We start from the raw sequence: 23,929 nt of genomic DNA on the forward strand, positions 1-23,929 counted from the left end.
ATTAAATTAATATTTAATTAATTCATCTTAACCCTCTTCTCCTATTAATTAAATAAATTATTCAATTTATTTGATTTAATTCACTTAACCAAATTCAGACCATTAATTAAATAAATAAATCATATTTATTTAATTAAATATTCTCTCACATTTAAATAAATTAATATTTATTTAAATCCCCCAAAATCCCACCTCTCACATTTAAATAAATTAACATTTATTTAAATCACCTTTATCCTCTACCCACTTGCATTTTCCTACAAATGCAAGTTGCACAATTATTTTAAATAAATTATTTATTTAAATCACCTTTATCCTCCACCCACTTGTATTTTCCTACAAAAGCAAGTTGCACAACTATTTTAAATAGATTATTTATTTAAAATCCTATTTATCCTCACCCACTTGAAACCTTTAATGGTTTCCCTTAAAGTCTTCAAACTTGATGGCTTTAAAGTCTTCAAACGTGATGGCTTCCTTCTATAGTCTTCTTAAGCCTTTAATGGTTTCCCTTAAAGTCTTCAAACTTAATGGCTTCCCTTAAAGTCTTCTTAAGACTTTAATGGTTTTCCTTAAAGTCTTCAAGCCTTTAATGGTTTCCCTCAAAGTCTTCAAGCATTTTAATGCTTTATCTTCCTTTTTCTCATTTAAATAAATTAATATTTATTTGAATATTTATCCAAATGCAAATTACACCATTTAATTGAAATAAATGATTTTATTTTAATTGAAAATACCAAAATTTCTCCCACTTGCATTTTTCTACAAAATTCACTTGCATGCCTAAACCCCTTCTAGATTCTTCTAAACCTTTCCTAATTAACCTAATCCATCCCCTAAATATTGTCACATTCCTAAGCAAATTGGAGTCACTTCTCAAAGACTCCAAAGTCTTTGAAAAGCAATTAATGATTTGTGTGTTCAACAAATTAACCTCTAAAGTCTTCCAAACCACTTATGGCTCTTACATGACCATTAATGGTTAATTCCACTTGCACCCATGGTTAAGGACTTTGACCCCTAACTTAACCCTCATGTAACCCATGTGTCTCTTCAAAGCATTTATTTCTTTGACTAGGGTAGCCATCATGTCCCCTCAAGCATTTAATGCTCCTTATCTCTCCTCTCAAGCCTCCTCATGGTGACACTTGTCAACATGGGATTGGGTTGAAAGTCTCACATGGATTGAATATCTTTCAATCCTAACCCTTGTTAAGATTGCTCAATCTTAACCCTTCAATTCCCCATTTCTTCTATAAATAGAACCCTTCTCCTCAAGCAAAGGAGGAAGCATTAGAGTATTGTTGTTATACTGGTATTAGCATAGAGCTTTTTCATAGAATCACTATCTACACTTGCATAGCATTTGCTTATCATATTCAACCATCTTGAATCTCCATATGGCATCCATGGCTAGTGCTAAAAGCTGAGAGCTACACTCATTTGGGACTTGGAGAGGGGAGAAACAAGGGAGAAGCATCAAAAGGCATCATGGAAGCATCTTAGGGAGGCTCTTCTCCTTTCTTTTATTTTGTTAAACTTCTTTCATACTTTTTGAAATCTCTTTTGATATGTTTGGAATGGTTTTTAGTTCTTTGTTTTGTTTTTATGGTTGAAACTAACTTATTAACATTGAACTTTGTTGTTGCCTTGTCCCCATTTCCATGACATCATATACATATATACATATATATACATGTAGATATATATACATATATATACATGTAGATATATATACATATATATACATGTATGTATATATACATGTATCTATATATATATGTGTGTGTGTGTGTGTGTGTGTGTGTGTGTGTGTGTGTGTGTGTGTGTGTGTGTGTGTGTAAATATATATAAATTGGTGAGGTTACAAATGGCCGACCTCATTCCCATTTAACAAAGCTTAGGCTCGAACTTGCGAGCACATTGGATCAACAAAGGCACACGTCTACATTCACAATGATCGGATGGGGGTTTGAACCTTAGTGGTCACAACACCACCAACACCACTTAACCATCACACTATGGGAAGAACCCTAGATTAAAATAAAAAAATCAAAATATGATTTTTCTACAATTATAATTTTTTTAAAAAGATAAATTATTATAAATTAAATTATCCTAATAACTTTTAATTATTATTTATAATTTTATAGGAAGACATAAATAATTAAAATAAATTTCAAACTTAAATCAAAATGAAAAAAATAAAATAAGATAAATTAAATGCAATGTAAAAAAATATCAAAATCTAAATATTAATAAAAATTAATTATAAATAATCAACTTATTAAGTTCATCAATAATTAAAAATTAAAATTAATACTTAATTTTTTAGAGTTGAGATATTAATAAAATATGTACCTAAAAAATATAATTAATAGATTATAAACAATACTAAAAATAATTGAAAGATAAATTCAATATTAACAAATTGAAAATTCTCTGGATGAGTTAAAAAACATTGAAATTGTGTGACATGTTTGCAAGGAAGGAGGAGTTGATGGTTATCTTGAACATATGCAAGGATTTGATGAAGAATTGTCGATTCAATTTGCTACATCGTGGGTGAACAGGAGGGTCAATGTGGGTGGTATCTCGTTCAAGGTTAGTGAGGAAGTGATCACATAGGTGATTGGCCTCTACATGGAAGGCAAGAAGTGGAAGAGAAAGAGCCATGTTGTGAATATTGAAAGTTTGAACTGGTTCTTTTGTGGGAAGGAAACCCCCGTCAAGTTGCAAGGTGGTAATGTGAGAGAAGAGCTCCCCAACCATTGGAAAGTGGCATGTTTAATGATAATGAAATATTTTACTCTTGAAGGTCATCATAAAGTCTATTATTTCTATCATATGTCACTCCTAAACCATTTTAGGAACCATGAAACCATTTATTTCCCTTTCTATTTGTTCCATTCCTTGGAACACTTTGTCAAAGAGGCCCTTGATATGTAAAAACAAGATAAAAAGATGGCGCACTTACACCAGGGTTTGATTTACAGGCTATATTTGTTTCATCTTGCCCTATGTCTGCCTAGAAACATTGTGGTTATGGAAGCCCTTGCCATGAATGCTTCCCTCTTGCTAATTGGTGCACCTAGTGCTTGGACCAAACATTGCATTCCCCATTCAGAGGTTGCTTTCATGGCTTCCCCTAGAACCCCTTTCACTTCTATGGTAATCACAGAAATAGATATGCCCAAAACCCAAAAGGCCTCAACTAGCAAGAAGAAAGGGAAGATCTCACCACAAAAAGATAACAATTGTTTATCAGTCAAGTAAGGAGGAAGATGAGTAAAGGGAGAGTAGTAGGAATGAAGGAATGATACAATTGAATAAATTTGCCTTCCGTGAGTCTGGGAAGGGTAAGAGGATATAAGTTGGTGGATTATGGCTCTGAAGATGAGGAAGGGGAGTAAGGCAGAGATTATGAAGAAAAAGGGGATGAAGGGAATGTTGATGGTGGTGGGGAGCATTTGGATGAGAACCCTGAGAATTTAGATGAGAACCTCAAGAAGTTAGTTAACAATAGCTGAGATGAGTAGGGAAACCCAATTGGGGATGAAAAATTGGATGAGTTTGCCATGGAGGAAGATGTTAAGATGAATGTTGCAGGTGAGAGTTTTGTGGGATGTTAGAAGACTGAGAAAGAGCCGAGGGATATGAGGGAGGATTTCCATAGAGTTAAGGACAAGCTCATTGAGCTTGAATCAAAGATGGACTACATTTGTAAATTCGACCTCAGGGCAATGCACAGTTCGACAACTTCTCTTTATTTAATGTTGGAAAAGGTGCTTGGTGATGTTGTGGGTGAAGAAGGCATTCACATGGAAATTTTTAAGTTCCTAACTAAGGACTGGAACAACGCTTTGCTACAAGCGAGCCAAGGTGTCAAAAAATCTAGTAACGCCTAATTGTTTAGGGGACTTTCTTTTTGTTGTTTTTGTCTACAGGAGCTTGGCTTCTTTGATAAACTTACTAGGTTACTATGGTATGTTTCTTTATTAGTTGATGCTCTGGACTTTGGTTACTATATGAATGGTTATGGTTATTGTTGTCGAACTATTGTGACTTGTGATGTTATTGGTGTGCGGTAGTTTTGTTGTTTAATTTTGGATGCCTTCGAGCTATGATTGCTATAGGGACAATACCCTTGTTATACTGCTTTTAATATAAAAAACAAATTAAAAATTATTATAAGTTTGAGTGTAAATATAATTAAGTTCTTAAACAAAGTAAATTAAAAAAATAAAATTGTACTTCAAATTAAATATTAAAATAAAAGTAAACTATATTAAATTATTAAAGCCAAAATTTTAAATTTTATGTTAAAAGTTACAGATAAAATGAAACCTATTAATAAGGTAAAATGTCTGTTCACAATTTATTTATTTAATTCAAGCTATATATGAATAATTATAATTAATATAATTATTTCAAAAAATAATTATATTTATTAAAAAAATATTATTATTTAGATCTATGTATATATATTTTAAAAATAAATAATAATATTATTAGAATTCCATATAATATATATCTTAAAATCACTTAATAATATATTATTAAAAAGTCTTAAACATATAATTTATTATTAATTTTTAAAAATATATAATTAACTATTAATATATTACCAATTTTTATTTTACTAATATAAACCTTTTAAAAACGTTAATAAATAATAAGTAAGAAGTCCAAAAGAAATAAAATAAAATAAAAATATTTCTCAAGCTCAAAAAATAATTATGCTGAAGGCATAACCTATATGAAGTTTTCAACTTCCTTATTGAAATAAATGGTTTAAAGTTAACTAGAAGGATGCAAGACGATTGAATTGATCTCAATCGTAGGTTTTCATTAATAATTAAAAAAAAAATGATTAAAAACTAAAAAATATACTTTAATATAATTAGTTAGAAAAAGAATGTGTGCAAAAGAAAAATCTACTATTTTTTGCTTTTATAATAATATCTTTTAATGGTATTTGTTTTTATTTGATTATTCCATATTTTTTTGAAGTTTCAAAAGTGGAAAAGACAAAAATGTTAAAAAAGAAAGAATTAGCTTTTTCTCTACTTTTTTAAATGATTAATTTTTCATTAAGTGAAAATCTTATTTTTAGTTATTTATAGTTTTTAATGAAATTACAAATAATAATTCAAAATTATTATAGTTCATTTAATTTATAGTTATTACTTATTTGTCTTATTAAAATTTTAATTATTGTAGAATACTTGTTTTTTGAATTAGAAATCTATCTTTTATTTTGGCATACCCTATAAGAAGTTTTCAACTTCCTTATTGAGATCAGTGGTTTTCTTTCTAATTGAATTTTTTTGTTTTAGTTATAATTGGAACCTTGTAAGAGAATGCAAAGTGGATTTGAAACTATCACTTCTCCATTGAGACTTTTGTTTCACAAGCAACATTATTTTCTCAATTTGGTCTACCAATTGATCTCATGTAATACACAAATTTATGCAAAAAATTGACCAAATTTTGCCCTAATTGACCTTCTGTACCTCTTCGACACACCCATTGCACACTAAGGTGCAATTGCCAGTATATAGAATTTTGTACTTCTTAAAAACTATTTAAAATTAAATCAAAATGAAAGCAAATTAAACAATATGTAGCATACTTATATTTAGAAAAAAAATTCCATTTAATAGATTATTATATTATAAAGAAAGAAAGCTAGTGAATAAAGATCTTTGAAACTACATTTTCAACTTTGATGCTTATCTTTACATTTTGTTTTGCTTTCTTAGTTTTTTTGCCCTTGATTTCAAAAAATAATGGATAAGATTCATATAAGAACGCCTTCCACATAAAAATGAATAAAAATTAAATAAAATTAAAGCTATATATATATATATATATATATATATATATATATATATATATAAAATAAAACATCAATATCATGATAAAATTATTTAATAATTAAGATGTGGATATAATTTATCTTTCTCTATCTTTATAATAGCATGTAGCTAGGAAAGGGTGATTGATTGACAACCTTACACATCCAATTATTGCCAAAATGTCAAATATTATTTTTAACTACTACACTTACTTCAATTACTTGTCACAATTAACGGGAAAAAGTTTCGTACACATTATTTCACAGTGACATAAAGCATCGGAACTTAAAAAAGTCAATCAAATATAAAAAAAATTATACTTACTTAAATTACAATTCAAATCAATACTTTTTTTTTAATTTAGTTTTTTTTTTTAATGGTATTTAAATTAGTATATTGTAATTTTTTTGGCAATTGATTATAAAAATTGATTTAAAATTTTGATATGAAAAAATTACATAATTTCTATTAAAAGTATTTAGTTTGTTGGTAATTTGAATGTGTTTTAGTGTTTTATATTTTTCTACAATTTTTTTTAAGTGGAGAAGGTCTCTTAATTTAATACCCGTGGCTATCTAGTCAACTAAAAAGGAATTCATAAAGAAGAGTTTAAAAAATAAAATGTTTAAGTCTTCTTGTATGAGTTGCTTTTTAATTGGTTGGATAGACGTTTCCTCGTTTAATTGCATAAGCGAGTGCGTGCATTTTTTACATATGACCCTCAAAATAAAGTGGATTACTTGTTTGCATTATATATCTACTTTCAATAGATTTTAGTTAATGTTGATCTATTATAAGTGAAATTGTAGAGAGCGAATTTAGATAGCCTCACAATAGATGTTCACTTATTTGTAAAGGAGGAATGGTTGTGTGTTCTAGAGAACGTTGACAAGTCAACTCTTTTTGGTGCTCCTTCACCCACTCTTTTTTATTTATTTATCTAAACCTTCTTTATCTTTGAATCCATGTCCTTTTTGTACCCCTTTTCCTTGAATCAATCAATGTATGGTAGATTAGACTTTGAAGTAGTTTTGTTCTAAATCATCTCATAGTGGTAGCAATAGCATGCATTTAGTTTCTCTCTTATTTTTAGGTGTAGAATGGAAAATATAAGTTTGAACTTCTTCAGAGATTCTCATGTGCTTAATCAAAAGAAAACTATTGATGTACAAGATCTTCGTGTATTGTAGCTTCTCAAGATATTTGATGTATAATTCCACCTCCTGTCGCAACCCCATTGCGGGCGACTCCATCAAAGTTGAGTTTAAACCATGAGGGGGAAGGGGCCGACCATCTAGTGTTGAATCTCTCCAAACTTTTAGAATTGTCATAGTGGAGGAAGTTGTCAGGAAATTTCCATTTCCTAACCCAACTGCAATCCATCTCCAAAGGGGCATATTGTGGGCTTTTCCATTTGCAGACTAGAGCATTCTCCCTAAGAAGCTTCTCCGTTATGTGTCCACAATGTTGTTGGTATCATGGAAGATCCGGTTATTCCTTTCTTTCCAGATGTTCTAGTAGATATGAGGAGGGATAAATTTCCATAACTGTCTGATCGGGGGGTGAGATGACAGGCACTACCGGTTGATGACAAACTGCTGCAGGTCTTCTAAGAAGGTCCAAGTGATGTTGATTTTCTGTAAGACTATTTACCAGACCATGGAGGCGAAAGGACAATGAATAAAGAGATGATTGATACGTTCCTCAACATGATTACATAACACACACCAATTGGCCGTCAAAAAGCCTCTCCTTTTAAGGTTATCAATGGTTAGGATCTTCCCATGGAGAGTCATCCACAAGAAAAAATTAATTTTTGGAATAAGCTGTGAATTCCAAATTTTCCTCCAACTGTAGCAATCATTGGCAGGAGTGATGAGAAGATTGTAGGCCGACTTGACATTAAAGGACCCAAAGGAATTCTTTGCCTAGAAAAACTTGTCAGCATGGGGGGATAGGGGAATCCTGACCTCCTCAAGAATCAATTGAAGATCCCCCGCCAAATGACTCAAATGAGTGTTATCCCCCAGGCCATTAGAAAGCCTCTTCCAATGATGAAGGGGGGATATGTAATTCACCACGAGAGGACCAAGTGAGTCCTTGAGACTCCCCATGAGGCAGCTGAAATGAGTAAAGGCTAGGGGTCTATCTCTAATCCAGTTATCCTCCCAGAATCTAATCTTCTTACCATTGCCCACCTGCCATTTTAGGCCTTCCTTAAGCAGTTTTCGGATTTTGACAATGTTGTTCCATATTTTAGATCCTGAAGGGAGGTCATGAGAGGATAAAAGGAAAGAAAAGGGGGTGTGGTTGAATTACTTAGCCCGCATAATCTTACACCAGTCAGTACTACCTATAGCAAGATTCCAGCCAATTTTAGTCAGCAAGGCCTTATTCAAGTCCAAAATTTTTCTAATCCCTAGCCCTCCCATATACTTGGGTTTGCAAACCACCTCCCAGTTGACAAGACTGAGTCTAGATTTTTCCTCCATACCAGTCCACAGAAAGCTCCTTTGGATTTTTTCAAGTTTCTTAGCCATAGCAATAGAGATCTTAAATAAAGATAGAAAATAGACAGGAATACCTTGAAGAGAAGTTGATAGAAGCTGGAGTTTTCCAACAATGCTCAGAGTTTTACCTCTCCATCTAGCAAGTTTCTTCTGCATTCTTTCTAAAATAGAGTCCCAAAATTAGCGAGTGACCTCCTTAATCGTGAGGGGAGACCCAAGTAGGAATCGGGGAGATTAGCAGAACAACATCCAAGAATTTTGATTAACTTACTTTGGAGATTCCTATCTGTGTTGAAAAAATCAATTTTTCTCTTATTATAGTTAATAAGTTGTCCTGAGGCCTTGGCGTAATCCTCCAACAGGTGTTTCCATTCTTTAGCTTCAACAACAGAAGAATGGGCAAACAGGAAAGTGTCTTCGACAAATTGCTGGATAACCACTGGGGGAAGGGTAGAAGCTGCTTTCACACCCAAGATTCTTCCATTCCTGATCAAGTAGGAGAAGTTCCTGCTCAGAACTTTTGCCATCATAATAAATAAGTAAGGTGACATGGGGTGTCCCTGCCTTAGGCCCTTCCCAGCCTTGAAAAAACCCCAAGGAGTGCCATTGACCATCACCAAGTAGTGAACACTTTCCACAACCACCTTGATAACATTGAGGAATCTTTCATGGAATCCCAACTTGGATAGGACAACATACAGGAAATTCTAGTTAACTTTATCATAAGCTTTAGAGATGTCAAGTTAATTAAAATCCATACTTGGGTTGCAACTCCTCTCTATGGAATGAATGACTTCATGAGTAGTGATGACCACATCGAGGATCTGCCTGCCAGGAGCAAAACCCCTCTGTGACGGGCTAATACATCTATCAAGAAGAGGTTTGATTCGATTAACAACAAATTAAGAAAAGATCTTGTAAACTGTATTGCACAGACTGATAGGACGAAAATTAGTTATAAGCTTTGGATCGAGAACTTTGGGAACCAACACAATGAAAGTATTATTCAATTTATTTAGAAGGTTCCCTGTTCGAATGAAATCTCTAGTGGCTTTAATCAAATCATACTTCACAATCTCCCAAAACACCTGAAAGAAGGCTGGGGGGAAGCCATCGGGGCCTCGGGCCTTATAGGAAGCCATAGCAAAAACTGCCTCTTTAACTTCATCTTTGGTAACTTGACACATTAGCAACTCATTGTCAGCATCATTTAGGACTGGAGGGATAAGGTTGAGCAACTTATCTCTTAATTCAGTAGGTTCTCTCACCATGTCAATAGTGTAAGCATTAATGAAGAAATATGATGCCCATTGCCCAATTTCGTTAGTCCCCACCAATTATTCATTCTTGTCATTGAATAAGGAATGGATAATGTTTCTCCTCTTATGCCTAGATGCTAACCTGTGAAAGAAGGAGGTGTTCCTGTCCCCCTCAATTAGCCATTGGATTCTGGATCTTTGCTTCCAGTAGATATCTTAAAGGCCCATAATGTCTTTCCATTTTTGTCTTCATCGTTCCTCCTCTTTGTGGATATCCATAGAGGTGTCCCCCTCAACAATGTCTCTTTGGAGTTGGTCCAGTTTAGATTCAATCTCCTTCTTTCTCTTAAAGATATCTCCAAAAGAGGATCTATTCCAAGCTTTTACCTCCCTCTTAATTATTTCCAGCTTTTTAGAAACTCTAAACATAGAGAACCTTGAATAGGTGTGTTCCACCAATTTTGGATGCACTGTTTAAACTCTGGGTGAGAATGCCACATAATCTCTGTGGTACCCCTCCTCATTTGAACTCATTAGACTCATATTTTGTTGTTGCTTACTTTCAGTGGATACATTACTATGATGTGTTATTCAGACTTATATGACATTATTTCATGCTTTATTTGGATATGAGATGCATAATTTAATTACAGTATTTCAGTACTTGTGATTTATAGCATTTTATGGATTATTGCTATGTAGTGACACTTTACTTTATCTATGCAATGTGAAATTATATGTTGCGTGTCTGCGAGTGTATTGGATGCAAGGGGACGATTTTCCTTCACTCACTCTGGTGAGGCAGGGAACATCGCGATTCTCCTTCATCAGTGTGCATGCTGTGTTTTCTATATTATATATATGCATGCATGGTTCGGTGATGCAGGTTATTGCAGGTACAAGTATCGGGTAGGTACGGGGTATTGTCTCCACCTGGCTTCACAGGTCTGAGCGTGCCTTATATTTGTCCGATGGAAGTGGAGGAGGTAGTAGTTGACCCTATTTTACCCTGTTACACTCTTGTGAGTGTCGTCAGTTGGTCATTTTGTCAGTTTGTTTGGCCTTCATATTTTGTCGTTTGACTTTTTATGAGTCTTTGCTTGGGGTTTGCTCAATTTGTGTGTTTAGTGGATTTAATTAATTAATTAAATTTATGGAGTTATCTCATAGTTGGTATTTTTGGAATTATGTATTTTATGCATTGAGATTTTAAATTTAATTAATTAAAATAAGTTAAAAAATTAAGTTGCAAGTTGCATTATATTAGAAATATATCTTATTTAAATTTTAGTGAAAAATAAATTAGATTAATTTCATTTATTGTTCCTAGAATTTAAAAATAAAAATAAATACAATAAATAAATAAATAAATAAATGAATAAAAGAATAGATTAGACTTAAAGTATTGCTTTATTTTCTTTTTTTTTAGAAAATTAATTAATTTGCATGAGAAAAGAAAATAAAAAAAAAGAAAAAAGAAAAGTTTATGATTTTTACTTATTGCATGTTAATTTATTCCTTTGGTGGGAACTAGAAAAGAAAATAAAATTGCTTTTATTACTAAAATTAATTATTAGGTTTTTTGGGAAAAATATGTGCAACCTAAAATTTTAGGTTAAAAGAGAATATATCTTTTTCTTTTTGGGAGTTCACAGGAAGGAGCTAGAGATTTGGTGAAGAAAAATTATTTTGGAAACAACATTTTGTTGAAGAAGAAATTATCAGAGGATTGTTGGAAGAGGGATTGGCTTGGAAACCTTGTTGCAGGATAGAGCTCATCCACGTGAATCTTCCAGGAAAGCTTCACAGGTTGGGTTGCTTTGTCTGGTGCTATTTTGTCTTCTTAAAATAAAATTAATTTAGTTGTTTGAATCTCCAATCTCTGTTGTGGAGATTCTCATGTTTATTGATTCTTTCCTGTATGTTTTAGTTTTGGTATTGTGAAAATCATAGGGGGTTATGTTGGCAAAATTTTGGCAGATTCACCCTCCTCTGTTCCATAAAAAGTTTCTTTGTGTGTTATGCAATTTTTGCGTTCTTCTTGGTTGAAGGAATTTATAAAAAAATTGGGCGAAGAAATAATTGGATTAGGGAAGATATTTGTGTAAATAACTATGGAGTAAGTGGGGATGCATTGATTTTTATTTCTGTTCAAAATCAATCTTTTTATCCCTACGGAATTTAATTTTTAATCCCTATGAAAATTTGGCTTTTAATTCTCTGTGAAAATGGATCTTTATATTTTGTAAAAATTAATATTTCTTTATATATTCTTTGTTGAATATTTTATTTTATTTTTTAAAAAAGGGGGTTGTGAAACTTTAATCTTTGTATATGATCTAGGCATTTATTAAAATTAAAATTTCCTTTAATTTTTAAAAAAAAATATATATTAAAAAATTGGGTTTTGGGGGGGGGGGGGGGGTCGGTAGTTACTCCTAACAGTAGCAATGCTACCTTACGGTAGCAATACTACCGGTAGTAGTAGCTGCTACCGTAAGGTAGAAGTACTACCTATGGTAGTACCTGCTACTAGTCGGTAGTAGTGCTACCGACGGTAGTACCTGCTATCGTAAGGTAGCAGTACTACCTACGGTAGTACATGCTACTGTAGGGTAGCAGAAAACTACCAGACCAATGTTTAAATTCGCCCTGGTTTGCGTGCCTTCGACATATGAGAAATTCTTTTTTTTTTTATATTATGTGTTTCGTAAAATATATATATTTATATATATGGTTTTTTTTAACTTGGGCATTTTATTAATTAAGTTGTATTTATATCATGCAAATTTATTTATGTTTTACTATAGGTATATTTAGTAATATGAATATATGTATATGATATATATTCGATGAATATATATATTAATATACTTATATTATATTATTTTATATATATAGTTAATTTAGAATTTGGTTATTTCCAGAAAAGCTTATATGTTTAGATTCTATATTTATTCTTGGAAATACATTAGAAGGTTAATTTTTATGTGCTTAATTTAGCCTTGTTGATCAAATGACAATTCTGCTTTTCTTTTATCAATGAGGTGTATTTTCAGCTTTTCTGAAATATCTACATTTGCAAGTAATTTATGTTTTTTTACTGTTTTAAAAAGATTTCATGTTATAGGATCTTTAGAATAAAGGGTATTCTCTGGTAAAAGCATATTTTGTTTTAAATCTGATTTGAGTTATTGTCTTGTTACTAAGGTTTTTTTTACCCCTTACTTAGGTGTTGTTGTATAACTCTGTGATGCGAGCCATTGTGTGTTATGTTTCCAAATGGTCAATCCTGGGTTAGTGATTGTGTATACTTCACCTGTGGTTTGTCAGGAGTAGATATGGCTGTCAGTTTCGCCATAGAGTTGTCGTAGAGAGACCTTTCCTATTAGTGTCCTATGAGAGAGAGTGGCTTTCGAGTGGGGGCCGCGCCCAAAGTGGATGGCAGGATAACCCTTCGAAAGTCAGTTAAGAAGTGATAACCTAATGATTGATTAGGGGGTGGATAGCTAAAATATCAAACTAAGATAATGTGCCTCGCACATGGTTGAGTGCTTGTATAAGCTCAGGATGTGGTGAGAAGGCCTGGAATGGCAAACCTACCACCTTGTCTTTGCGAAAGGATTGGTAGGGTCCGCATGGTGCTTAGATGGATCTGGAGGTTCGAGAGAGGTTACCAAGATAATTCAGGATGGGGCTGGGACCTATGGAGGCCTACCTAGGGTAACCACCTTAAGCCTTGCGATGACACTCTCTCCTTAGAGTCACTAGTGTTTGTGAGTTGAGTCACATGGATATTTGCAGAGTCGTGTAGTTCTATCATATTTGTCTTATTTTGCTTGCTTGTGGGTCTTCTACTATCTCCTAGCACGGTGGGGTGGTTCCATTTTGGGATCACATGGTCAGGTGGTAGTGCCACTTCCCATCGGATGTTCTGGATTGTATCCTCAGGTGAGGAAAGGCTTCGCTGGTGTTTTTTGGTTCGTAGTTCATGTACCAGCTCATGTTCGTGATCATTGTTCAGTTGAGACCTTGTGGTCATTGTATCAAACAATTATGTAACCTTGACATTGTAACTTTGTAATCCGTGGTATTATTGGAAACCATGTATTTATGGATATTGTAATATTATATCAATGGAATGTATGTTAAATTCAGTTGCTTTAATCTTTTGTATATACGATCTATGGGAAAATAAATGCATTGGAACACTTTGATTCTTTCATTATGGAATTTATATGTATGTGTAGGTTTAATCTTAAGCATTTAATTTTCCTGATTAGATGGACAATTGGATTAACCATGGTGTTAATATAATCTACGAATTAATCTTCATTGGTAACCCTTAGGAAATCATGTGTTAGACTTCCATTGTGTTATTAAATGTGCAATTGTTATAATTAATTCACTTAATATTTAAAAAAAATAAAATTCACCCTTTAGTTGCCTAGTTGTGTGGTTTTCTTTTAGGGTTTCTGGCGGGGGCATTACATTTGGTATCAGAGCCCAAGTTTCAACACTAGGTACTCTGGGTTTGTAGTGAGCCCATTCAACTTGACCTTTTTGCTTAGGTCTTAATGTTTGTGTTTCCCCTGTTTTATCCTTGCCATAGATCTAAACCATTTTCTATTTTATAGTGCTAGGTCATGGCTAGGAAAGCTAGGGGAGGTGGCTGTATGGGTGGTCGCAATAGAGGCAGAGGTGGAGGACGAGGCCATGGTTCTGACCGTCATAGTCCTTCACCATGACCCACTCATGTGAGTGTTGAGTCGGAACAGTCTATTCATCAGGATGCACAACATGCAGGAGAGCAAGTTCTCGAGAGGGAATAGCTGAGACAGATGTTTCAGGAGGTTCTGGCAAGGTTAGGCCCCAGGCCCGAGGTTGATCAACCTATTCATGCTCAGGTTGAGGAGTCACATTAGTAGGTTCCACAGAGAGAGAGAGAGAGATCACCTAGGAGGAGGGAGATCCCAACTGACCGAGATCCAGCTTCCTTGGGTCACATAAAGGACTTGATGAGGTCCAACTTTCCCTTATTTGATGGTATGGGTACCAGTCTTGAGGTAGAGACCTGGCTTATCAGTTTGGATTGGTGTTTCGTTGTGTTCCCATATAGTAGCAACACCAAGGCGAGATGTGCTATCATGTGTCTTGATAGTTTTGCTTCGATCTAGTGGAGATTAGAGGAGGAGAAGATTGGTGTGTGCATTAACATCGTAACATGGGATCTATTTCTGGAGAGATTCAGGGCACGATTTCTCTCACCCTAGTGGAGGAAGACTCAGGCAGATGAGTTCTAAGCTTTGCATCAGTATGGTATGACAGTAGACCAGTTTGAGCATAGGTTCTATGAGCTCAAACAATATTCTAGGATTGGTAATGATGAGGCTATGCTTGTTCAATACTTCTTGAGAGGTTTGAATGACCACATCAGTGGAGGAGTGAGGGTGTTTGAGCCAGCTTTAGTTGAGATAGCCTTGGTGAAAGCCAGATTGGTTGAGCTAAACCTTAGCCATGCACTAGGTGGTTAGTTAGGTGTGCAGATAGGGAGTGCACCTTCTAGTGGGAATAGAGCTTATGGGAATCAATCCCAGTCAGCTGCACCGTTTAGGACTCCTCAGTCACCAGCTAAGGGTGGACAACAACAACAATGACAACCATCGAGACCGAAACAGTTCCAGGGCTAGCAAGGTGGCAACTCTCAGTATAGGAAGAACAAGAACTGGCAGAGGAGTAGATAGGACCCTTCAGGGTAGTCCTCGCAGACTGCATCTCACGCCCCTAGCCAGGGAAGTTTCCAGCAGTCTAGTGGGTCGTCAGGTAATAGAGGACTAGGTAGGGGAGCTTGCTTCTCTTGTGGGCAGTTTAGTCACATAGCTGCGCAGTGACCTCAATGTTCCCACCATACAGGTAGTTAGAGGCTAGCAAAATCAGAGCCTACAGTGGGAGATGCAGGTAGATCCCATAGAGTATTTGCAGCGGTGGATGACTGCAAGGCTGATCATCAGGGTATAGTTATTGAGGCAGCAGGTGTGTTGTGTGGAATTCATATCTCTATACTTTTTGATTCTAGTGCTTCAGATTCTTTCATTTCTTCATCCATTGTGGAGCGGTACAGACTCACGTCTACTAGGCAGGCAGATAGGTGGCAAGTAGAGTTGGCTACTTGTGTCAGTGTCTCTGTAGATGCCTTTATTCCTAGTTGTGAGTTGGACCTAGGATCCCTGGTTACTTTAGTTGACCTTTGAGTCATTCCTTTGGGTTCTTATGGAGTTGTGTTGGGGATGGATTGGCTATCATCTCACAGTGCTTGTGTAGACTATTGCAAGAAGACAGTAGATTGTTTAGATGACCTTGGCAGGGAAGTGGAGATTGTTGGAGTTCAGAGACCGATATCCCTGCATATGATTTCCACTATGCAACTTAAGCGGTGCATGCGTAGAGGGTGTCAACTTTTTGTAGTTACTCTTGAGGATGTGGATGAAAAAGAGAGTCGAGAAATCACTCTTGATGGTCACCCTATTCTTCGAGAGTATGCTAATGTGTTTCTGTTGGATATTCCTGGTATGCCTTTGAAACAAGACATAGATTTCTGCATAGACTTGGTTCCTGGTGCTGAACCTATCTCGAGAGCTCCATAATGGATGACTACTCAGGAGTTGAGTGAGTTGAAGTTGTAGATTGAGGAATTGTTGGTCAAGGGGTTCATTCATCCTAGTGTTTCCCCTTGGGGTGTGCCTGTTATCTTCGTTAAGAAGAAGGATGGTTCTCTTCGGTTATTCATTGATTATCGATAGCTGAATAAGGTAACCATTTAGAATTGATATCCATTACCTCGTATAGATGATCTTTTTGATCAGGTAAAGGGAGCCAAGGTGTTCTCTAATATTGATCTGAAATCTGGGTACCATCAGTTGCGCATTCAAGATGCAGATATTCATAAGATAGCATTTCATACTCGTTATGGACACTATGAGTTCACAGTGGTGCCATTTGGTTTGACGAACATGCCTTTAGTTTTCATGAGCCTCATGAATGGGGTTTTTCGCACCTACCTTGATTGTTTCATTATTGTGTTCTTGGATGACATATTGATTTATTATAGAACTATGGAAGAGCATGAGGGTCACTTACGTCAGGTATTGCAGTGCTTGAGGGAGAATCAGCTTTATGCCAATTTGGCAAAGTGTGACTTCTTGCAATCTGAGGTGAACTATCTTGGTCATGTGGTTTTGGGAGAAGGTGTATCTATGGATCCTTCAAATATCCAAGCCATTGTGGATTGGCCAGTGCCGACCAACATTTCAGAAGTTTGGAGTTTTATGGGTTTGGCCAGATATTACCATCGCTTTGTTTAGGGTTTTTCCTAGATAGGACACCCGATTACTTCTCTTCAGAGGAAGGGGAAGAAGTTTGTTTGGTCAGAGCAGTGTGAGTCAACTTTTCGTACCCTGAAGGAACTCCTTGTCAGTGCTCCGATTTTGGCAGTTCTTGATCCTTCTAGAGATTTTATGGTATCCACTGATGCCTCTTCGGAAGGTATAGGTGCAGTGCTTATGCAAGATGGATGTGTGGTTGCTTATGAGTCTCGCAAACCACAAATTGAACTATCCTATTCATGATTTAGAGTTGGCAGTTGTAGTTTATGCTTTGGTTAGATGGCAACATTTCCTGTTAGGGCATCGGTTTGAGCTACATAGTGATCATCGTAGTCTGCAGTATATATTCATGCAGCCAAACTTGAATGCTCGACAACAAAGATGGATGGAATTCCTCTGTGAGTATGATTTTGAGGTTTGTTATATTCAGGGGAAAGAGAACGTGGTGGCAGATGCTTTGAGTCGTAGGCGGCATGAGATTTCAACATTGTCCCTTGGAGTAGACTTGAGAGGGAGGATTTTTGGAGTTCTTCCTCAGGATACTTGGTATCAGGATGTTAGAGCTGTGATATAGTCCGAAAGGCCATTACAGGGTAGATTTTCTGGATATAACCTTGAGGCAGATAGACTTCTTCGTCACCTTGGATGGATCTATGTACCTCCTTTAGAGGATCTTCACATTTTGATCATGACTGAGGCCCATCGTGCATCTTACTCGACACATCCAGGTGTCAAGAAGATGCACATAGATCTTAGACAGGTTTATCATTGGGCTGGTATGAAACACGACATTGCTGATTTTGTGTCGAGATGTTTAGAATGTCAGCGAGTGAAGGCAGAGCATCAATACCCGACAGGGCTTTTACAACCTAATTTGGTACCAGATTGGAAATGGGATATCATTTTCATGGATTTTATTATTGGGTTGCCTGTCTCTTTGCATCGTCATGATGCCATCATGGTCATTGTAGACAGATTACAAAGGTTGCTCATTTTTTTCCTATACGAGCTTCCTATATGGCAACAGTGGTGGCACGAGTCTTCTTGGAAGATGTTGTGAGATTGCATGGGATTCCAAGGCGGATAATCTCTGATAGAGATCCTATCTTTACCTCAGCATTATGGACCTCACTTCAGCATGCTTTGAGGACTCAGTTGAACTTTAGTTCAACTTATCACCCAGAGACAGATGGTCAAACAAAGTGAGTGAATCAGGTTTTGGAGGACATGCTTTGCATGTATGTTATGGACCATCAGTCACGCTGGGAGGATTATATCTATCTAGTGGAGTTTTCTTATAACAATGGATATCATAGCTCCATAGGTATGTCCCCCTTTCAGGCATTGTATGGTCGTCCTTGCCGCACTCCTTTGAGTTGGGATCAGCTAGAGGACAGGGTGCTTGTAGGACCAGATATTCTTCGAGAGATGGAGCAACAGGTTGAGCGGATTTGTGAGCATTTGATAGCTGCATAGGATAGGAAAAAGAAGTATGTAGATGCTCATAGGGTAGATCGTCAGTTTTCTATTGGCGACCATGTGTTCTTGAGAGTGTGTCCATGGAAGAGTCCGATCCGTTATGGAAAGGGTTCTAAGTTGGTGCATCGGTTTGTTGGCCCTTTTGAGATCCTTGAGAGGATAGGACCTGTTGCCTACTGTCTTTCCTTGCCACGGAGTCTATCCCGCATCCACGATGTCTTTCATGTTTCAGTTCTTCGACCTTATCATCTTGATGTGACACATGTTCTTGATTGGAACTCTTTGCAGGTTGAGGATGAGAAACTTTCCATGGAGCCCGTGCGCATTCTTCAGCGTCAGGATTTGACCCTCAGTGGTCGCACCATCGACTAGGAAAGGGTCCTATGGGACCCAAATGACGAGACCTCGACAACTTGGGAGGATGCAGTGAAGATGATAGAGCTTTATTCTTATCTGTTTTAGGCTTCCAGGAGTAAGCCTAGTTTTGGGGGGGAGAATGTAGTACCCCTCCTCGTTTGAACTCATTAGACTCATATTTTACTGTTGCTTACTTTCAGTGGATACATTACTATGATGCGTTATTAAGACTTATATGACATTATTTCATGCTTTATATGGATATGAGATGCATAATTTATTTGTAGTATTTTAGTACTTCTGATTTATGGCATTTTATGGATTATTGCTATGTACTGACACTTTACTTTATATATGCAATGTGAAATTATATGTTGTGTGTCTGCGAGTGTATTGGATGCAAGGGGACAATTTTCCTTCACTCACTCTGGTGAGACAGGGAACATCGTGATTCTTCTTTATCGGTGTGCATGCCGTGTTTTTTATATTGTATATATGCATGTGTGGTTTGGTGATGCAGGTTATTGCAGGTACAAGTACCAGGTAGGTACGGGGTATCATCTCCACCTTGCCTCACAGGTCTGAGCGTGCCTTATATTTGTCCGATGGAAGTGGAGGAGGTAGTAGTTGACCCCGTTTTACCCTGTTACACTCTTGTGAGTGTCGTCAGTTGGTCGTTCTGTCAGTTTGTTCGGCCTTCGTATTTTGTCGTTTGACTTTTTATGAATCTTTGCTTGGGGTTTGCTCAGTTTGTGTGTTTAGTGGATTTAATTAATTAATTAAATTTATGGAGTTATCTCATAGTTGGTATTTTGGAATTATGTATTTTATGCATTGAGATTTTAAATTTAATTAATTAAAATAAGTTGCAAGTTACATTATATTAGAAATATATCTTATTTAAATTTTAATGAAAAATAAATTAGATTAATTTCATTTATTGTTCCTAGAATTTAAAAATAATAAAAAATAAAATAAATAAATGAATAAAAAATAAAATAAATGAATAAAAGAATAGATTAGAATTAAAGTATTGCTTTATTTTCTTTTTTTTTAGAAAATTAATTAAGTTGCATGAGAAAAGAAAAGAAAAAAAAGAAAAGAAAAGGTTATGATTTTTACTTATTGCATGTTAATTTATTCGTTTGGTGGGAATTAGAAAAGAAAAGAAAATTTCTATTATTAATAAAATTAAATATTAGGTTTTTTGGGAAAAATATGTGCAACCTAAAATTTTAGGTTAAAAGGGAATATATCTTTTTCTTTTTGGGAGTTCACGAGAAGGAGGCAAAGATTTGGTGAAGAAAAATTATTTTGGAAGCAATATTTTGTTGAAGAAGAAATTATCAGAGGATTGCTAGAAGAGGGATTGGCTTGGAAACCCTATTGCAGGACAAAGCTCATCCACGTGAATCTTCCAGGAAAGCTTCACAGGTTGAGTTGCTTTGTCTGGTGTTCTTTTGTCTTCTTAAAATAAAATTAATTTAGTTGTTTGAATCTCCAATCTCTATTGTGGAGATTCTCATGTTTAGTGATTCTTTCTTGTATGTTTTAGTTTTGGTATTGTGAAAATCATAGGGGGTTATGCTGGCAAAATTTTGCCAGATTCACCCTCTTTTGTTCCATAAAAAGTTTCTTTGTGTGTTATGCAATTTTTGCGTTCTTCCTAGTTGAAGGAATTTATAAAAAAATTGGGTGAAGAAATAATTGGATTAGGGAAGATATTTGTGTAAATAAAAATGGAGTAAGTGGGGATGCATTGATTTTTATTTCTATTGAAAATCAATCTTTTTGTCCCTATGGAATTTAATTTTTAATCCCTGTGAAAATTTGACTTTTAATTCTCTATGAAAATGGATCTTTATATTCTATAAAAATTAATATTTCTTTATATATTCTCCATTGAATATTTTATTTTTAAAAAGGGGGTTGTGAAATTTTAATCTTTGTATATGATCTAGGCATTTATTAAAATTTAAATTTCTTTTAAATATTTTTTAAAAAATATATTAAAAAATTGTGTTTCTTTTTTTTTTTTTTTTTTTTGGGGGGGGGGGGGGTGTCGGTAGTTACTACCGACGGTAGCATTGCTACTGTACGGTAGTAGTTGCTACTGTAAGGTAGCAGGTACTACCGTACTACCATCGGTAGCACCTGCTATCGTAAGGTAGTAGGTACTACTGTACTACCGTCGATAGCACTTGCTACCGTAAGGTAGCAGTGCTACCTGCGGTAGAACATGCTACCATAGGGTAGCAGAAAACTACCAGACTAACGTTTAAATTCGCCCTGGTTTGCATGCCTTTGACATATGAGAAATTCGGTTTTTTTTTATATTATGTGTTTCGTAAAATATATATATTTATATATATGGTTTTTTTTTAACTTGGGCATTTTATTAATTAAGTTGTATTAATATCATGTAAATTTATTTATGTTTTAATATATATATATATATATATATATATATACTTATATTATATTATTTTATATATATAGTTAATTCAGAATTTGTTTATTTCCAGAAAAGCTTATATTTTTAAATTCTATATTTATTCTTGGAAATACATTAGAAGGTTAATTTTTATGTTCTTAATTTAGCCTTGTTGATCAAATGACAATTCTTCTTTTCTTTTATCAATGAGGTGTATTTTCGGCTTTTCTGAAATATCTGCATTTGCAAGTAATTAATGTTTTTTTTACTATTTTAAAAAGGTTGCTTGTTATAGGATCTTTAGAATAAAGGGTATTCTCTGGTAAAAGCATATTTTATTGTAAATTTGATTTGAGTTATTGTCCTGTTACTAAGGTTTTTTTAACCCCTTAGTCAGGTGTCATTGTATAACCCTGTGATGTGAGCCATTGTGTGTTATGTTTCCAAATGGTCAATCCTGGGTTAGTGATTGTGTATCCTTCACCTGTGGTTTGTCAGGAGTAGATATGGCTATCAGTTTTTCCATAGAGTTCTTGTAGAGAGACCTTTCCTGCTAGTGTCCTATGAGAGAGTGGCTTTTGAGCAGGGGCCGCACCCAAATTGGATGGTAGGATAACCCTTCAAAAGTCAGTTAAGAAGTGATAATCTAATAATTGATTAGGGGGTGGATAGCTAAAATATTAAACTAAGATAATGTGCCTTGCACATGGTTGAGTGCTTGTATAGGCTCAGGATGTGGTGAGAAGGCCTGGAATGGAAAACCTACCACCTTGTCTTTGTGAAAGGATTGGTAGGGTCTACATGACGCTTAGATGGAGCCGAGGGTTCGGGAGAGGTTACCAGGATAACCCAGGATGGGGGCCGAGACCTATGGAGGCCTACCTAGGGTAACCACCTTAAGCCTTGCGATGACTCTCTCTCCTTAGAGTCACTAGTCTTTGTGAGTTGAGTCACATGGATATTTGCGGAGTCATGTAGTTCTGTTGTATTTATCTTATTTTGCTTGCTTGTGGGTCTTCTACTATCTCCTAGCACGGTGGGGTGGTTCCATTTTGGGATCACATGGTCGGGTGGTAGTGCCACTTCCCATCGGATGTTCTGGATTGTATCTTTAGGCGAGGAAAGGCTTCACTGGTGTTTCTTGGTTCGTGGTTCATGTACCAGCTCATGTTCGTGTTCATTGTTCAGTTGAGACCTTGTGGTCATTGTATCAAACAATTATGTAACCTTGACATTGTAACTTTGTAATTCGTGGTATTATTGGAAACCATGTATTTATGGATTTTGTAATATTATATCAATGGAATGTATGTTAAATTCAGTTGCTTTAATCTTTTGTATATATGATCTATGGGGAAAATAAATGCATTGGAACACTTTGATTCTTTCATTATGGAATTTAGATTTATGTGTAGGTTTTATCTTAAGCATTTAATTTTCTTGATTAGATGGACAATTGGATTAAGCATGGTGTTAATATAATCTGCGAATTAATCTTCGTTGGTAACCCTTAGGAAATCATGTGCTAGACTTCCGCTATGTTAATAAACGTGCAATTGTTATAATTAATGCACTTAATCTTTAAAAAAAAAAATTTCACCCTTTAGTTGCCTAGTTGTGTTGTTTTCCTTTAGGGTTTCTGGCGGGGGCATTACAATCTCATACCTAAAAGGTATGGGGCCCAAGACCGGCCTATCAACCCAAGAAAGGAGGATCGGGGAATGGTCAGAAATAGTGCAAGGGAGGGTTGTGAGAGAGGAATTGTTACCGAGGTCCCACTTAGCTGAAACCAAAATTCTATCCAGCTTGACCTGAATAGATTGATTATTTGCTACTAATTTATCATTCAAATCATATATATTAATGTAAATTATTTTATATTTATTAAAAAGTATAATATATTTTAATTAACATACTTATATTATGATAACGTATAAAATCAAAACCCAAGCAACACATAGCAAAACAAATATTCTTCTTATCAAGATTTTAAAAATAAATATCATGCCACTAAATAGCATATATTGAATCAATATTAAGATAAAACAACTTCTAATAATAAAACAAATTTTAATTTATATTGGTAAAATAAACACTTTTTAATAAATAAATAAAAATATTTCAATATAAACATACTAAATTAAAAAAAAAAAAAATTAATTAAATTTTAAATCAATCTTTAAAGTGGAATTCAATAATTCATAATCCAACATACCTATTATTGAAATGAAATTCAATAATGTAGATTTTGAAATTGACATCAAAATATTATTGGCATAGTAAAGTAAGTGAGCAGTTAAAAGAATTACTAATTTTTTTATTATTAAATTGGAATGAAGAAGTCATTTTTTATTATTATTAATAGTGGATAAGATTATATAAGAACGCCTTCCACATAAAAAATGAATAAAAATTAAATAAATTTAAAACTATATATATATTTTTTATAAAACATCTATATCATGATAAAATTTATCTTTCTCATCTTTATAATAGCATGTAGCTAGGAAAGGGTGATTGATTGACAACCTTACACATCCCATTATTGCCAAAATATCAAATATTATTTTTAACTGCCACAATCAACGGGAAAAAGTTTCCTACACATTATTTCAAAGTGACATAAAGCATAGGAACTTTAAAAAGT

The 23,929-nt window shown here is 34.7% G+C and overlaps 1 protein-coding gene across 1 annotated transcript; it reads right to left on the reverse strand.

Annotated features, from left to right (window-relative positions):
* Nucleotides 1-9,273: 9,273 nt before the first annotated feature.
* On the reverse strand, nt 9,274-9,642 carry LOC131860017 (uncharacterized). The gene has a single exon (XM_059214363.1). The coding sequence runs from the start codon at nt 9,640-9,642 to the stop codon at nt 9,274-9,276; it is 369 nt and encodes a 122-aa protein (XP_059070346.1).
* Nucleotides 9,643-23,929: the final 14,287 nt, after the last annotated feature.

This window comes from Cryptomeria japonica, chromosome 11 (assembly GCF_030272615.1).
Source record: "Cryptomeria japonica chromosome 11, Sugi_1.0, whole genome shotgun sequence".
Classification (NCBI taxonomy): domain Eukaryota; kingdom Viridiplantae; phylum Streptophyta; class Pinopsida; order Cupressales; family Cupressaceae; genus Cryptomeria; species Cryptomeria japonica.

What these genes read in the sequence shown, in the direction of transcription:
- LOC131860017 (XM_059214363.1), bottom strand. Translation starts at nt 9,642, where the DNA reads ATGGTGAGAGAACCTACTGAATTAAGAGATAAGTTGCTCAACCTTATC.